The 16,380-nt window shown below is 38.5% G+C and overlaps 1 protein-coding gene across 1 annotated transcript in view; it reads right to left on the bottom strand.

The window, feature by feature from the left end:
* Positions 1–2,832: 2,832 nt before the first annotated feature.
* The window catches only part of pip4p1a (phosphatidylinositol-4,5-bisphosphate 4-phosphatase 1a), a 28,076-nt gene continuing 14,528 nt past the window's right edge, over positions 2,833–16,380 (bottom strand). Inside the window, exons 5-7 of the mRNA XM_085254666.1 lie at positions 11,011–11,063; positions 8,949–9,039; positions 2,833–5,626 (exon numbers count right to left, since the gene is read on the bottom strand). Coding sequence (XP_085110792.1) covers positions 5,483–5,626; positions 8,949–9,039; positions 11,011–11,063 — 288 coding nt within the window. The 3' untranslated portion in view covers positions 2,833–5,482. The remainder of the gene's footprint in view (positions 5,627–8,948; positions 9,040–11,010; positions 11,064–16,380) is intronic.

Below are 16,380 nucleotides of genomic sequence, written 5' to 3'. Positions count from 1 at the left end.
AGCCAAATAACAGTGCCTTTCATACATTGGTGGCTGTACAAGGCAAACTGATTTGAGTGCAGTGCTGACCCTCATAATCCGAAAGTAGAACAAATACGATGATTTACAGCTTTGCGTTCTCTTTCCTGTTATTTCATTGTTTTTTAGTCCCAAATCATCAAAGCTGTCACTGAAGCACCTCACAAGGGAAAACTGTCAAGATGGCAACGACTGAACAAAAGTGAAGAACAGAGACTGTAAAGCTCTCCGAGGAGGCAGAGCGGTATAATTTCATGAATGAAAAATTAAGTCAATACAATTACAATAAAATGGCCCTGGAGCACTTTTGAGTAGGAGTGCGTATTTATGTGAGACAACGGCTCAGTTGTTGTGTTACAGAATAAAAGTTGGCTAAAGCCTGAAAACCAGGAGGTTATGAGTGCAATTGTCTTCTTCACTGCTTTTTTTTTTTTTGTCTACTCCCCTCCAGCCTCCGTGGTTCATGCGGCCCTCTGGGGAGCTGTGGTTTCTGAAAGGTTTTTCAGTGTCCTTAATCTCTCCATCTCTTTGTGTCCAGGCAAAAAATATATCCGCATGAAACTCGAGAAGCCGACAGGGGCCAAGTTGTGTGAGAAAATGATGAGCTTCTTTCCAGCATTTTGTAAGAATAAAAAAAAAAAAAAGTAAGAGAGAAGAAGATAAAACTAATTTGGCTTCAGCACAAAGCTTTTAATTAGTGATTCTAAAACGGGAGACCTTTAGATTCAGCAAAAAGAGGAATGCTTTGATTTCACTCTTTTTAATAACTAGGAATGATCCTAATTAAAAGAAAGGATGACAGTTTTAATCACGGGTTTCTGCTTCCATCATTATCCCAGAACCCAAACAGTACATAAATACAAATATCTCGTGTATGTGCAAAGGTGAATAGTGTACGTCGGTGATTCTAAACAAACCCCAGACCACCAATTATTTCACTAACTGCAAGGGTTGTTTTTTTTTTACACTAGAAGAGCAAGACATCCAGACGTGTTAATTATCCCGTGGCTAGACACTACCTGGACCTACATATTAGCAGCACATCCACGTTACAAGCCTTTGGAATTAAGCATTTTCCTCTTTCCAGAAGAAGAAGTGAAGATTTAACCAAAGGGGAGCTGGATTTATAAATTAAAGGCCACTAAATATCTTGGCTTAAATGAGGACTTTATTTTTCTGAATAAATTTTGCTGCTTATAGAATTTTAATTGAAATAAGATGAATACTCTGGGCCAAATGGATGCCATTTTCCGATATCTTATATCTCAACACCCTTTTAGTCTCTTACATACAAAAGTATAATACATTCACTTGGCCAAGCATAAATAAATGAATAAATAAATAACAAACTCCTGTTTTTCTGAATTAACAAGCTATCTTAAAATTCCCAAAGAGCCTCTATCGACTCGAAAGCTTGATTTCATGAGCAGTAAGCCCTCCTCCCACTCCTGCTTAGTTTAATGCACTTTTATTTGGTTTAGGCTTGAAAAATGTGCAGATACTGGCATCGCTGTATCCTGAGTCATCACACAGCCAGTCTGAATGATCCTGGAGAAACACTGCAGTGTCCAGTAAATAAACAGTCTGTATCAGCACTATGTGTAATGCTTGAAAATGCCAGTATATCCCAGTGTTTCAAATCTAAACAGAAATAAAAGTGTGTTGGGTGCAAGGGGAGCTTATTGCTCTAAAAATCAAGTTTGCCTCTACGGCAAGATACGAGAAGCAGTACTGTGCATTCGGAAAATCTAATAAAAATACAATAAAATTATAGAGGAAACTGTAGTTCTAACCAGTTTTAGTCACGGCTTTGATGGGCATGTTTATGAACATGTGGGATGTCTACGTGACTGTGAGTCGAATGCCTTCGCAAAGTGTTGTGTTTGTACTGCGACGCTGCTTCTAAACTTTTGAAATTCTGCCCCTGACAAATACAGCTCAATTATAATATTGATGATAAAAATGTAAAGATAAAAACAAGTAAAAGCTGAACTAAAACTAAACATTTTAACCCTTTAAATTGTGAATCATAACACAATTGCCAGAAAATTGAACTGTCTTGAAACTGGAGTGTTGATCTACAGCTGGCATTTTTGATGCAATTTCTTGCTCATAGCTTGTCTGTGAAGGTTCTCAGTCATCCAGGTCATCGTAGTCAAAGGAGCTTGCAAAGAAAAGAGTCTGGACTTCTTTAAGTCCAGACTCTTTTCTTTGCAAGCTCCTTTGACTTGCTCATAGCTTTTTTTTCTTAAACAAAAACATATGAGGGGGTTTAAGATTTTAAAAATCTGACATGATACACAATAAATAGGGTTAAGCAATGGAAACTGAACTCAAATGGTCAAATCCACTCTAGAGTTTAACTGAAAGCAAACTGAATGTTAACCAAAAAGTCAAAATGAAAGAGAAAAAATAAACTATAATAACTCTGGTTTGGGCCTCACCTGGGAAAAAGTGTGATGCAACATTAATGGAAGCAGATAAGGCTACGTCCCATCTGAGGCAGCTTCTTTTGAATTATGCCGTTGATGGCTCAGAGTTCAGACACGTTCATTTTTCCCAGCAGATATTATAAAAGCACTAATCCGTTTTTACAAACATGACCATGGCATGAAAATAAAACCATTGTAAATGTTATTCCAAAGAGAGCGCCTTGAAGTTCTTTGATTTTTTTAAGCTATAAACGGTTTGATTATTCCAGGAAGCACGAGCAGTGAAATCCTCTTTTCAAAACCCCAGATCTGTTTGGAAGACATGAGCAGAGAATAAAGGCATTCGAAAATTTTATGTTGGTAGATAAAAAGATCTCACATCTCCAGTTTTGTACATCATCATGTCTTTATTCGAGTGTAAACAAACTCCGAAAAGAGCATCAGCCAGGTTCTTGATTATTGGCGTTAACATGATTAATTTGTTTTGCAGTCGTGGGTAAAACACAGTCACTCCACTGCAAAAAAGGGTCCTTTAAACAAGTCATCTTGCACCGCCTTCGATTATCTCATTTCTTTTTGTTTCCAACAGTCTTAAAAATTAATGCACCGACCATAACTTTAAACAGGCAGATCGTTCTTTAAAAGAAAGAAAAAAACAAACAGAAATAAAACAAAAACAACAACAAATGCCCTCGGAGCAAGAAAATGAAATCACCTTCCTCCACACCCCACATCGTTCACAATAAATAAGACTGTAAAACTGTAAAAAGCTGAAATGTTAAGTTGATCCTAGTTTGCAGTGCGTATAATAAATAACATGATGCATCCATATTGACCTCAGTTCAGTCTAGCAGGGTAACTTTATCTCTTCATTCTTGCTGTATGCAGTGTTTCTTACTTCCGGCTAAGGTGCTGAGAGTGTGTGTGTGTGTGTGTAAGAGTAAGAGAGAGAGAGAAATGCCATCGCTCAGGAATGTGATTCAGTGTTGTTTTGTTGGTATGTTAATAGTTATGTTTTGAACACGAACGTGTGTCCAGAGGCTCATTAGGTTAGTAGTTGATCACAAAAAAAAAAAAATTTAAAAATCATTAAATATGTAACAATTCAAGGAGCTGCAAAAATAACCCTCTCAAACAGAACAATTAAAAGTTGAGCAGCGATCACAGCAGTAGTGTTAAGCTCAGAGTGCAACAGAATCCGTTTAATCACTTCCATCATACAACAAATATATTTACAATCAAAAAACAAAACATAAATCATTAAAGAATTATTACCACATTCAGATTCAGAACCACAGACGAGTTACGGACTAGCACTGTGTGAGAATGTATTCATAGTGTGTGTTTGTGTTACTGACCTATTCTGACCTTTCCACGTAACATCTCCCGCTGGCCTTAATGTGGAAACTTCACCAGTAGCAGCCTCCGTCTTCAGTGACCAAAAAAGCGACGTGTGTACTGTTAAGTGATCCTGAACTGTCCCAAAACACAAAAAGAGCAAAGCGACGTGGTTTTTTTAATGTTGAAATAAGGTGACTTATGTGAAACTTGATGCATTCGGACGCAGATCTTGAAGTGGTAAGGGTTTCTACCCTCAGCTGTGAAACTCTCATGTCCTGTATTTTTGCAGAATAAGCCCAGATTTCAGCACTTAAAACAAAAAACAAACATCCTGTCCCTGTGGTTCAACAACTAAACACACGTCTAAAAGAAACTCCACATATACTCTAAGGGTTTTGCAGATGCAACAAGGCAGATATCAGTATTCTAAAAGTCAGTACCCATTTGTGGTTTATTTGTTTTGGTATTCTGTACTTCAGAGAGCCACGCTGTACAAAATGCACCATGAGCAAACCGCACGCACGTATCTTTTGGAAACGGGAATAAGTGGGGAGGAAGGATTCTGTCGCTGCTGTTAATGTTATTTTGACTGCAGAGAAGTTGGTGCAAACCTGTTGGCTGGATTTTGGCTCCAAGAAAAAAAGAAGCTTTCAAATGCGGTTACATTCTTGTCGGACCACAACTTTCACGCGTGTCACTTCTTTCCCGGCTGAAAAAAACAAACCGCGGTGTGGAGGAAATCTGTCTCCAGGTCTGGCTTTGAAGACGGAGGCTGGTTTGCCTTTGACAAACTGCTTTCTGAGCTGGTGCAACTCTAAAAGAGCATCCTGCTTTTGTTGTGTGATGGTATGCATTAATGTGGCTGTCTATGTATGTTTGTGTGTGTGCGTGCGTGCGTGCGAGTGTTGAATCCTTCTATCACACCTCCTTTTAAGGCTTTCAAGCTGCTTTGGATCAAAGTCAGTCCCAGGGGATAATTCAGCATAAACACAAGTTCAGAAACATCATAGCCTACCTTCACACGCTGCTGAATTCAATTTTTCAGACACTTTTCAACACCTACTTGATCTTTTAGATTCACAAAAGGAGGCTGATGTCCCTCCAGCCGCCTATCTTCTTACTGGCATCAATTTGTTAGCTTCATCTGACTTTTGTTTTTCAGTTTAAAAGGAAATGTTAAATGCTGAAATACTCAACCTAATGACAAATTAGGATTAGAAAGGGCAAGTACCCCCTGCCACCCAAAAAACTAAAGGCGGCCCGATAATCACATCTAAGACTTAACTTTAAGCCCTCGTCTTAGAAGTCGCAAGTGCAGCAGATGCGCTGCAGACGAAAAACAGCGCAGGGGTAAAGAGCAAAAAAAACTGTGTTAAAAAAAAAAAGTTAAAATGAGCCCCACACTGGCCACGAGATTAGAACAGATAAACAGTACATTAGGCTATACGCGTCATCATAATTACCGATAGATATATATAGCAGTCGCAGCCGCCACCATCCAGTTTTGGAAACACGTTGGACTAAAAGGGAAAGGGACAGGAGGAGGAGAACTGTTTCTTTCTGTAGTAGGGATTTAAATAAATATCGTGTTTTGTTTCGTTTTTCTTCATTAAAGCCAACTTTCCTCCGGCCAGGCGGTTTGGAAAGAGAGATACGGCAGATGATGGAGAGGTGTTGGTGGTGGTGGGGCTTTATGTGAAGTTCTGCAGGGGCTGGCTGACCCTCATGCAGGCCCAGTAGAAGGCCCGAGCCAGGGTGACGAGAACCAGGAGCAGCAGCACGGCCCACGAGGCGTAGATTCCCTTGTAGGTCTGAGCCTTCACCCACGTTCCAGCCTGCAGAGAAACAACAAGCAGAGGGAGCATTCAGGCATCCATCTGCTCCCCACAAAGCCCTTTCAAGAGGGACATGTAAGCAGTGGCAGAGCCAGGCATTTTTTATAAGGCTGGAGAAGCTTGTTTATTTATTTAGATTTTTAGGTGGAAAATGCAGGTATGACGGCCATGCAGAAAAACAAAAGGATGAGAAGAAGCCAATTTTATATAAATCCTAAAATAAAAACAAAAACATGTGGAACAGTCACTCCTATTATTATTGGTGATTAAACACAAAAGATATTTATAATGCACTGTTAAAATGTGTCCATGTGGGAACAAGTGTGGCTCCACAACAAAAAAGTCCTGCTAAAAAAACTGAAGTTACTGACTGTAACTCCAGTTCTGGGATTACGTGCGACCCAGACGGAATTTTGGATGGCCAGAAAACGCCGATCAACCTAAATGTAAGGGAACGAAGGAGCCTAGTCTGCAGGTACGTTTGAATAGGTTTCCTGCATTTATCCTCAGATCAGTTTTGTTGCTGTAATCTGCACAAGTTTGAAGTAATCTCCGCCACGACTTTGCAGAGATTATCATGTCCAATAATCCTTACATAAATCTGCCAATAGGTTGATGAAAAACAACAACAACAAAACAAACCTGGAAACTGCTCTGTGTTTATACACCACTACTGTGTTTAATCATCAGCAATTATTATTATTATTGGCTCTTGGGTTGTTGTTTTTTTACTTACTAATATTGTAGTATTTTTATCTTCCAATATAAAGCACTTTGGTAGGACTGTTATTTTGAATCGATGGTATAAAAACGAAACTACACCGAAATGCAATAAATTGGACTGGATTACTGAGACTTTACAAGATTACTCCTTTAAATCAATAACATTTATTTTAACCTTAAGAAATGTCTTTAAAAGTGGATTTTCTTGAACTCTGAGTATAAATCAAACAAAAAGCAAAACAAAAATACCTACGTTTTAAAAGTCTCTCGAGTTATGCCTGAATTATGATACTACATTAAACTGCATCACAGTCCGGTGTAACAGGTCTTTTTCATACTATATTCATTAGCACAAGGAAGCTGCTTTCAAATAAAATATAATGGGCCTGTAACTGATAATTATGATAATGGAATAGATAGTAGTCTGTCAGTGTAGACGTGTGCCACTTTTCTTGTTTCCATAGCTCTGAAAATGTGTGCACACATCACAGTCTGTTCTCAAGCTTCCTCGCTACCCTGCGTTTCCATAAAAGCAGCTGCTCAAGATTTACTGTCTGTAAGACCAAGATAGACAGCTTTAGTTTTACTCGTGATGGCAGAGTGATGCAGACACACCAGTGGACAAGGACAAATGTAAACAAGCAGGTCGCCCACTGCAGCGAGTACTCAGCAAAGTAGTATAGACTGGGCTTTAGATTAGGTTAGACTGTGTAGTCTGTCTTGCAAGGGAAACCGCCATTCAACAAGGGAAGATGAAGAGAAGAGGGTGACTTTACAGATGTGTAAAGAAAAGAACTGCGCTGGATTTATAAACTAAGAAAAATATCATACATTTAAATGAAATTTCAAGGCAGCCCAAACTAAAACGATCAGATTTTCAGCTTTTAAACTGACTTGGCAGCAACACAATTTCTCCTCTCAAGGACAGAAAAACAAAGACCAGTTAACATTTAGCCCCATATCCACACTTAGTGATTAATTCACCAGCACCACACTAATGCAGTGACAGGTTTTTTTCCCACAATTTTTCAAGCAGAAGCTAATATTCAATACGTAGGAGTGACTGAGAGATAAGAGAGAAAACAGCTTTGCCATCAAGTATTAAGTGTGCAGCTGCTCAGAAGAAAATTATTTAATGAAGATGGCAAAAGTGACTTTGAGAAAACCCACAGGGATTTTCTGGGAGTACGGAAATATAAATTCCCTTTTCAAAGTCAAAACACTCAAGCAAAATTCACATGGGTATTAAAAGAAGCAGGAAAAGAAAAAGGATTTAGAGGCGTTTCTGTTGTCAAGAATATCTAAACTTAATATTACCATCTATAATACACTATTATGCTTCCAAATGTTCAGGGCCAGAAGCAGAAATCCAAAAAAGCTCGATAAAAATAGAAATCATGAGGTAATCTTAACAGTTCAAGCAGGCCAAAAGACATCAATATGCTTTCAAGCTTCATCTTTCTTCTTCTATAAACGATGTGTGAACGTTTAATCATTCATGTCGTTCTCAAGGGGTTTTTTACAGTTTAACAGGCAACTCTCAAGACAAAATCCAGGATGTCAAAGCCGTCACAGAGTTGAATCTTAACTTCTTTTTTCCCTTTAACTATTCTGTTTAAAACTCATAATTAAAATTCAGCCTGGAAAGTCAGCTTGATCGGTTACTTGTCTCTGGTTCTTGCTGTTAAAAGGTTATTGACGCAAAACACCCCTAAAGATTAAACTGTCAAAACTTGCTGCTCATGCACCACTCATATAATTAAAAACACCTTTTCATAAAACACAACACGTCGTGACATTTATTGCCACAACACCAGCATTACGCAATGCTTTCAATGCAGCACATTTAATGTTTGGATTACGGTTCTTAAAGCTGCCAGGCATGCAACCCTCTTATGCTCAGCCTCTTTTGATGCTCATCTTGCGCCCTCTGCTGTTCAGAAAGCAGAATGTCCTGACCATTTAGCCCTTCTGTGCATCACTGTTAGACTTTTACATCCCTCATTTACTCTAGACTCTCTAAAACAGCTGTTATCTCCTTTATTATTCTGATAATATTCCACTGCAGCATCTATTTACAATCACTTAAATGCAGGCAACAACAGAAATTCTAAAAAGCACCGTGAGCTCTGATGGATTTTTACACACGTCAAACTGAGAGAACAAGAAGCGACGAGGCAAAGCAGGAGATCAGAACTCAGCACAAATGTTCTGTTTTGTTATTCTGTGGGTGTTGAAGGCAGCGTCGCAGCCTGACACAGCTTACAGTTAAAGCAGGTTGTGTTTGTGCTTTTTCTCAATGACAAATAGAGGCCTGTCACACCGTGTCTGCAGAGCAGCCGCGAGGCGCCAACCTTCCATGTTAAACAAGCGACGACAAAAGAAAAGATAGCAATCATGTTGCTTCTCCCTGCTACCTTTGTTTTATCTATAATTGTGGACTTTTCGCTTCATAAAACAAAACAGGAAGGACATGAGAACCATTTTCTAAAAAGATAAATGCCCGGCAGACAGCTATTCATAATCTCTTTTTTAATACTGAACAACAGCTCCTTGACTCATGTGGGTGTCAGACTGGCGTTGGGCGGCGTGTGCTCACCATCAATCCGGCGGTTGAAATGCTGAATAGCAAGCAGAGTAGAAAACACCACAAGCTCCGCCTCCGTGGATACCTCTGACCAATTGAAGACCTGTAGAGGAGAGATAGAAATTAATATTGCTTATTTAAATGCAGCAAAAAACCCTGCAGGTTTATGTATTTTTCTGTTCAGACTCATAGTGTGAGAAGTTCAGCCATTAACTATATCAAGTGCTTCCTGTCTTTTCCTTACTCATAACTGCTGTCCTCTTTATTTTAATATCTCCAGTTTTTCCCCAAGGAACTCCAGTAATTTGCATGACCCTTAAACTTATTAGGAATAATATCTGCATCAGTACCGTTTTGTGTTTATCTAAAACTACCCAAGTTGCCACAATGTCCAGCCTCTCAGTAAAACTCTACATACACAACCCACAGAGTGCATACAATTTTACTTAGAATACAATTGCACTTAAGCCCTCCTTACTGTGAAGGAACAGGGGAAAAAAGACTTTTAAACATACCAAATAAATGGTAGTTAGAGCCACATGTGCCACGTGAAACAGGGAGTTTCAGACCTCGATGAAGTAACAAAGATATTCACCGATTCCAGCTTTTTATAAACAAAATGTTAGAAACACAAACAACGCCTCTTTCCTGCCATATTGAATTAGGAAGGTAGGACAGTGAAATTAATTTTCCATCTCTGAGCTGGCCAAATAACACCAGGCTGTCTGTGCAGCTGGCTGCGTGACCAGTGTGCAGAGATACTACAGTAATATTCAATATTACTTAACTCACACATCACTGACCTCCCTTTGAGTTTATTTACTTAAGAAAATGCACTTTTGTGAAAACATGCAGATGTTCAAACCTCATGTTGGCAGGTTTGTACAACTAGTGTGTTCACCCTCACAAATAGACTGCATGCAGTACACTACAAGTACCCAGATTATGCAAAATGTAGAACACTTGTCACCCTCCATGGCTGCCATCGTGCCCAAGCGGCAGACTGGGAGGGGCCACTGAATAATTTTCAGCCAGTAGGTTGGCATTAAAATTACATGTGTTTGCTGTTTATGTGTGTTAAAATTTTCCTCAGTATTAAAGGATTTAGTATTGGGCGTGTGGACAGTGCCTCAACAAGTTATGAATGCATGCAAACTGTGGCTGCTAGAGCAACAACCTTGGATCATTTGCCATGTTTGGTTTGAGACAACGCTGCTACCTTTGTCACATTCAGGTTTTCCAGTCAGGTTCAACAGCGTGACAGCAAGCAGCGTGAACAATATCACCCCGAAACTGGAGCAGCTAAATATAATTCAGCCATCATTAACTGTGTGTGTTGGTTTTTTGGGTTTGTTTTTTTCCACCAGAATATTTCCTTTTGTGTCACATTATAAAAACAATTACAATAACTACTTTTGGTAGCTTCATTTTAGTTTGCATTTCTACATTCTTCATTTTTAACCTGCAGAAACGCACCTGTCCAGACTGAATGGAGGTTCTGTAGATGCTTTTGTTTTGACAAACTACAGTCTTGTGACTAAATCTGTTCACAAAAACTGCACCTGCACACCTGTGCACTGCAAGACAGCTGACATACTGGCACGTCTCTTCAGTACCAGAACAAAAGGCAGCTATTTGCTTTGTATATCCGTTCTGATTATTCAGTTTCTTTTTTTTTAAACGTATAATCAATAACATGTATTTAACCGCATCCTATATTATTTCAAATTTATCATGCAATTGCAATAGATACTAGCATCCTGCATCCATTTCTCACCATGTTAAGAAGCTCATGCAGACAGTGATGCAGTAATCTGTAACCTGAGGTACTAAACATATATGGACATACAATGTGACAGATCAGAAGCCTCATGACATTTAACACTAATTGAGGTCTGTGAGGAAACGGGAAGTAAGAGATTTAATTAAAGTGTCCCTGAAGTCACTGCTTATTACCTTTTTGTTACTGTGTCTGAGTAAAACCTTACAGCTTAATGCCAAACGGTGTAAAAGCAAAAACTGCGTACGGTGAGAGGAGAGTGGTGTAATGGATGATTTGCTTATAGCTACTTACACTTTCCTGCAGTGTGGGCACCTGGCCAGCGTCCGATCTGTGAACTCTGTCCACTGAAATTACAAAGAGAAAGATGTGAGCTTCGGCTTCAGCTAAAAACGTTTGCCAACTTAGCAGTTATGGTGGCGACACACTTACACTCACATTAATTCTCTTTTTGACCTCTAACAGACAAACTAGTGATTCTGCTTCTGTTAGGTTTATAATGAAACAGGCACAAAAGTTTGCCTTTGACTTCACTCAGAAAAATAAAAATAAACGTAGCACCAGGTAAAAATTAAATAAGTATAGCTGTGCAGCAGATTGATAAGCAAATGTGAGCAGGTGTTGGAGAGAAGTCCTATACAGTTTGTTTATAAAGTGCTAACAGCAGATAGATTTGTTTTTTCCCCCCCCCCATCCATTTGGGCTGGTCAGAAGATTTTTATCATCAGGACAGGATACTGAAGGGAGTGAGAAAGTGTAAAGGGCCTGCAACTGAAACACTGCAGTAAAATAACACTCTTCCAAATAATCAAAATTCAAATACAATGATGTCTTCCAATGACTATCAGCATAAATTATCCAGATGAAAACACGATGTTTCTGCATTCTTTTTGTGGCCGACATTTTTTGTCTTTTCTTTAGCGCGTCTCTCCAAACTCAGTCTGAGGTGAGTTTATCCAGGATGACAGGAAGAACAACTTTGATTAAAATCAGAAATAAAATTTTTCTTTAAAGTTAAAAGAAGGCATTGTGTTTTATCAGGACTTCAATACTGAGCAAAATAAACCTGATTAGGATCGCTGCTATAATTGAGCAGCCCCAGGGTAACTTTCTTTTTGTTTTTTAAATAAATGTTGAGTTTTCCTGGCTCAAAATTGGCTTTTGGCACACACAGGTGAGTCAAAGTCAGTTTTAATTGACTTTACAGAGGTCTGACCATTAGACATTTTACCAAAATTTTAAGCTTGAGTAATGAAACCCTCCTTCTACAGAAAAAAAAAAAAGTTTTTATACAAAGCATAAAAAACATGCAAATGTAATGTAAATGAAGAGGACTTTCTTTCTTCTGACAGGGACATTTGTCGTTAACATCTCTCAATCATATGGATATCAGCTGCAAGGAGCAAAGAACTCCTCGTCTCTCTTCAAGTCACATCAATCATAAACGCCACATAAGGCTCTGCTGGGGTGTGAAGAGCTCAGATATATGTTAATGTAACGTCATGTTAATTTATCAATAGTGCTTGGACAAAACAAAATGCTCCTGATGTAACAGTGCACCCAGCTCATTTAAAGTAAAAATGAGCTTTACCTGACAATGTAATGTGGGAATTTGACACTTGAATTCAACAAACGTGTGATGTTTCAAAAGGAAAGTTAACATGTTAAATAATGAAAAAATAATCAGGATTATAATTTTTGCTACAATCGTGCTCCTCTACATGCAGATTAATTGTCTTTAAAGTCCTGCAATTTCCTTCTTGCAGAGAAATATGTAACTTTCAGTCACATAAAGTAATAAATGAGAACATAAAAATTAGGCTTGGTTCATAAATCATTGCTTTAATTCCAATAACATGTTAAATCAGGGCTAGACAACTTTCTTTTTCTTCCCCCCCACAGGGAGGTACAATGATAAAGTGCGAGAAGGACCACTATTTATGTTAAACTTGATGAATTTTGGTAGGCAGAAAAAAAGGCCCTTTTTTCTAAAACCAAGAATTTCCTATTACAAAGACATGAAACATCATCTCCTCCTTTAGGCTGCTCCCCCTAGCGTATGATCTGCCACTTAAGATACTGCACAATCCCAATATTCTACAGAACATATTAAACGTTTAAGCTGAGAAATTATATTATTTCACAAAAGTTTTTGCTCTTTCTAAACTCAATGGTAGCAACTTGTCTCAGAAAAGTTGGGTTGGGGCAACAAAAGCCTGGAAAAGTAAGTGGTACTACAAGGAAACAGCTGGAGAAACATTTTGTTACTAATCAGGTTAATTGGCAACAAGTCAGTAACATGATTAGGTATAAAAGGAGCATTAGAGGGGCAGTTTCTCAAAAGCCAAGGTGGTTAGAGGTTCAGTAATCTATGGGAAAAAAATACCTCTAAAACTTGTGGAAAAATTTCAGAATAATAATCTTCAATGTCAAATTGTGAAGACTTTGAATATCTCATCACCTGAAGTGCATAAAGCCATCAGAGTTTCATCAGAAATCTCTGTGTGCAAGAGTCAAGGCTGAAAATCAATATTGAACGTCTATGATCTTCTGGCCCTCGGGCATGATTCTGTCACGAAAATCCCTGCATGGGCTCGGGAACACCTCAAGGAATCATCGTCTGTGAAGACAGTTCACTGTGCCATCCACTAATGCAGGTTAAAGCTCCATCATGCAAAGAAGCTGTATGAGAACATGATCCAGAAACACCACCAGCTTCTCTGGACCAACGCTCATTTAAAATGAACTGAGGCAAAGTGGAAAACTGTCGTGTGGTCACACGAATCAAAGTTTTTAAGTGTTTATGAAAAACATGGATGTGAGATCCTGGACTAGAGAGCAGAGGAACCATGTGCCTTTTTATCAGCACTGTTTCCTAAAGCCAGCATTTCTGATGACATGGGGATGCATCAGTTCTTACACATCTGGAAAGACATGTATATGTATTTACAGGTGTTAGAAGACGAGGGAATCCTACTCAGCAGAAAATATGGATGGACCTGTCACAACAGTTTGACACGTGTTGCTGTCATCAAATTCAAAATGACCTTATTATGTTCTTGAAATGGTACATTTCCTCAGTTTAAACATGTTCTATTGTGAATAGAACATGGATTCATATGAAATTTGTTTGCTCCCAAGTAATTCACTTCAACACCCATTAACCAAATACTTCCTGTTAATTTTTTTCCCTTTAGTAGTTTCCCTTTAATGTCTAGGGCCAGACTCATATGGTTCACAGGCTAAATGTGGCTATTGAGCCCTTTGTTGCCCATGTGTGCAATAGATTATTTTGATATAAGGTAATATTTTGCTTTTTATGTCAGGTACAAGTTATGAACTAGTCTTGAAGGCCTTTTTTTTTCTTTTTTCTAAATACACCTACTGATATTCAATCCAAATATCCAGGTGCTGCTTGCTACACAAAAGCAAAATAAGAAAAATTGTTCTCTCTCACGACACAGACAGTTACTTTCTTCCCAACGTTGGGCCGTGTTACATTTGTAAACCCTGCAGGGCAGAATTCACTGTGTGCATGCTGTACATTATTCTTGTCTTGAAAGAAACACTGAGAACATTATCACCAGGATCTGCAACAAAAGATTAACTGGAACGCCACCCAGGGCACAGATCTGAACTTTTTGTTCAGCCGCCCTGTCTTTAAGCATGTAGGAAAGGTCCAGCTGAATGCTAAACGCCCAGCACCATCCATCTCACCTCGGAGGTGGGTATAGTCAGAGAAATCGAGAACGGCGGTGTATTCTATTCTTCTCCCAGTATACCCACCTCCTCTCATCCACCATATATCTAAACCACCCTACCTGTCCCACTGATTGTTAAAAGAGCAGCAAGAAGAATTTCCCTTCCTCTCTTTAGCAGAAAATGACCATAATATATCAGCAGAGAGCTGATAGGGTTATTGATCTGTACCAATAATTCAACATATACTTGGCGTAGTGCTTTTTGGATGTTCAATAATTCACTCACTACAGTACATTTCACAACAAAAACCTTGCAGGGCTACTCAAACTGTTACAGGTTTGTAGCTTTGGCTGCAGACGATAAAAGCGTCACCCGAAAGACAGTGTTTTATTCAGCTGTTCTGCATAGTAACACATCCCTTCTGCAAAAATGTGTTTTGATGGCTCTGGACCTTCCTTAGTGACAGGACTTTCATTGGTCATCTACAGTATTTTTAAGAAAAATACAGTAAATAGAGGTTATGACTTTAGCACAGTTAATAACACCATGCAGAAATATTACATTGATACTATGAATGAATGAATATTCTGAGTTACAGGCCCAATTTACTCTACCAACTAAAATGTGTATCTCATAATATTGATGCTCAGAGTTGGTAATAAAAAAAATATCTTTTTGTCAGACTTGGAGTGAGAGTAAAATTGATTTGATTGCAGTTTTTAGTAGAGATTAAATATATTTTTCAGCCTTAAATTTAAATTTCAGCACTCCCCTCTGAACCTTGAGCTCCTGTAACTGTAAAAATACTCCCAGTATTAAGTAAAATTTTGCATGATTTTGTTAGATATGCTAAAGTTATTGTACAAAAAAAAACAAAAAACAAACTCAAACAGCTGAATCTGAGGGGAAACTTTTTTTAAGATTCAGCTGATTTAATATGGAATATTAACCACACAAATTGTACTGATGTTTCAACTCCTACACGCTGCTTCAGAGGTTAATATTTATAATCAATAGATTTTTAATATTTTTAAAGGGGATCTGGTGTGCTTATTTCTAGTTCCATAGTTATATATTAGTGAACTCTCCAGATTAAATATGCATGACTAATAGTACAAAATAATCTTTTGTTTCTCTAACAATGTCTGAAACAAGCTGTTCCTCTCCCTTTTCCTTGCAAACAGAAGGTTGAAGGTGGAGCGAAGAGCTCAGGATAGCAGAGCCAACAGCAGAAAAAAACGGTCTGAAACTGAATATTCAGATGAGTCTGAAGACTGATCTGTTGACTTGTACAAACCCTGACATCATTATTTAAAACTATGATCAGCCGCCACTGTAATATAAGCCTGGAATTAAGAAAAGCAAAACATGTTTCTTTTAACTACAGCAAATATTAATGACACCCTAATAATTTGATTTTAGGAATTACACATCTTAAAACCCACAGCACTGTATGCACACAGCAGATGAACAGAAAACCCAACAAAAATCTGTTGATTAGTTTTTGGGACTTGAACCATTACCTCACCAAACTGCCAGGTTATGGTCTCTCTGAACTGCTTCGTAAGATGTATTGTTGTTCCAAATGGCTACACAGGAAGATGAAGTCAAAGGCTGGCCATCACAGCGAAGGGAAAGGCGTGATGTCTTTTTAAAAACAGTGATAAGGGTGTCAGCTTCAGGGAGACACTGACAGGGCTGTATTGAGTTGTACGTATTAAATGTGCCACAAATAAAAATAATGAAAAAAGGAAAAGTAGAAAGAGGAATACACTGCTGTTTAGAGATAAGAGGAAAGCATGTGTGTGGTGGGGGTATGACAGTATCTGACCAAGTGACACAGAGTTCAGACAGACCATAAATCCTGCTTAAGTGTGTCACGCGAGGACACCTTGGAGAGCATGGCCAGTTCGATTCACTGACTCTATAATTTTCACAGCTGAGCTCAGACTGATCTCGCAT

The sequence above is a fragment of the Mchenga conophoros genome, linkage group LG18 (assembly GCF_057382185.1).
Source record: "Mchenga conophoros isolate Kocher_MC1m ecotype Shallow Benthic linkage group LG18, M_conophoros_male_GT1.1, whole genome shotgun sequence".
NCBI lineage: Eukaryota > Metazoa > Chordata > Actinopteri > Cichliformes > Cichlidae > Mchenga > Mchenga conophoros.
The sequence above is the reverse complement of the archived record's forward strand: the minus strand, read 5'-3'. Positions and strand labels throughout refer to the sequence as shown.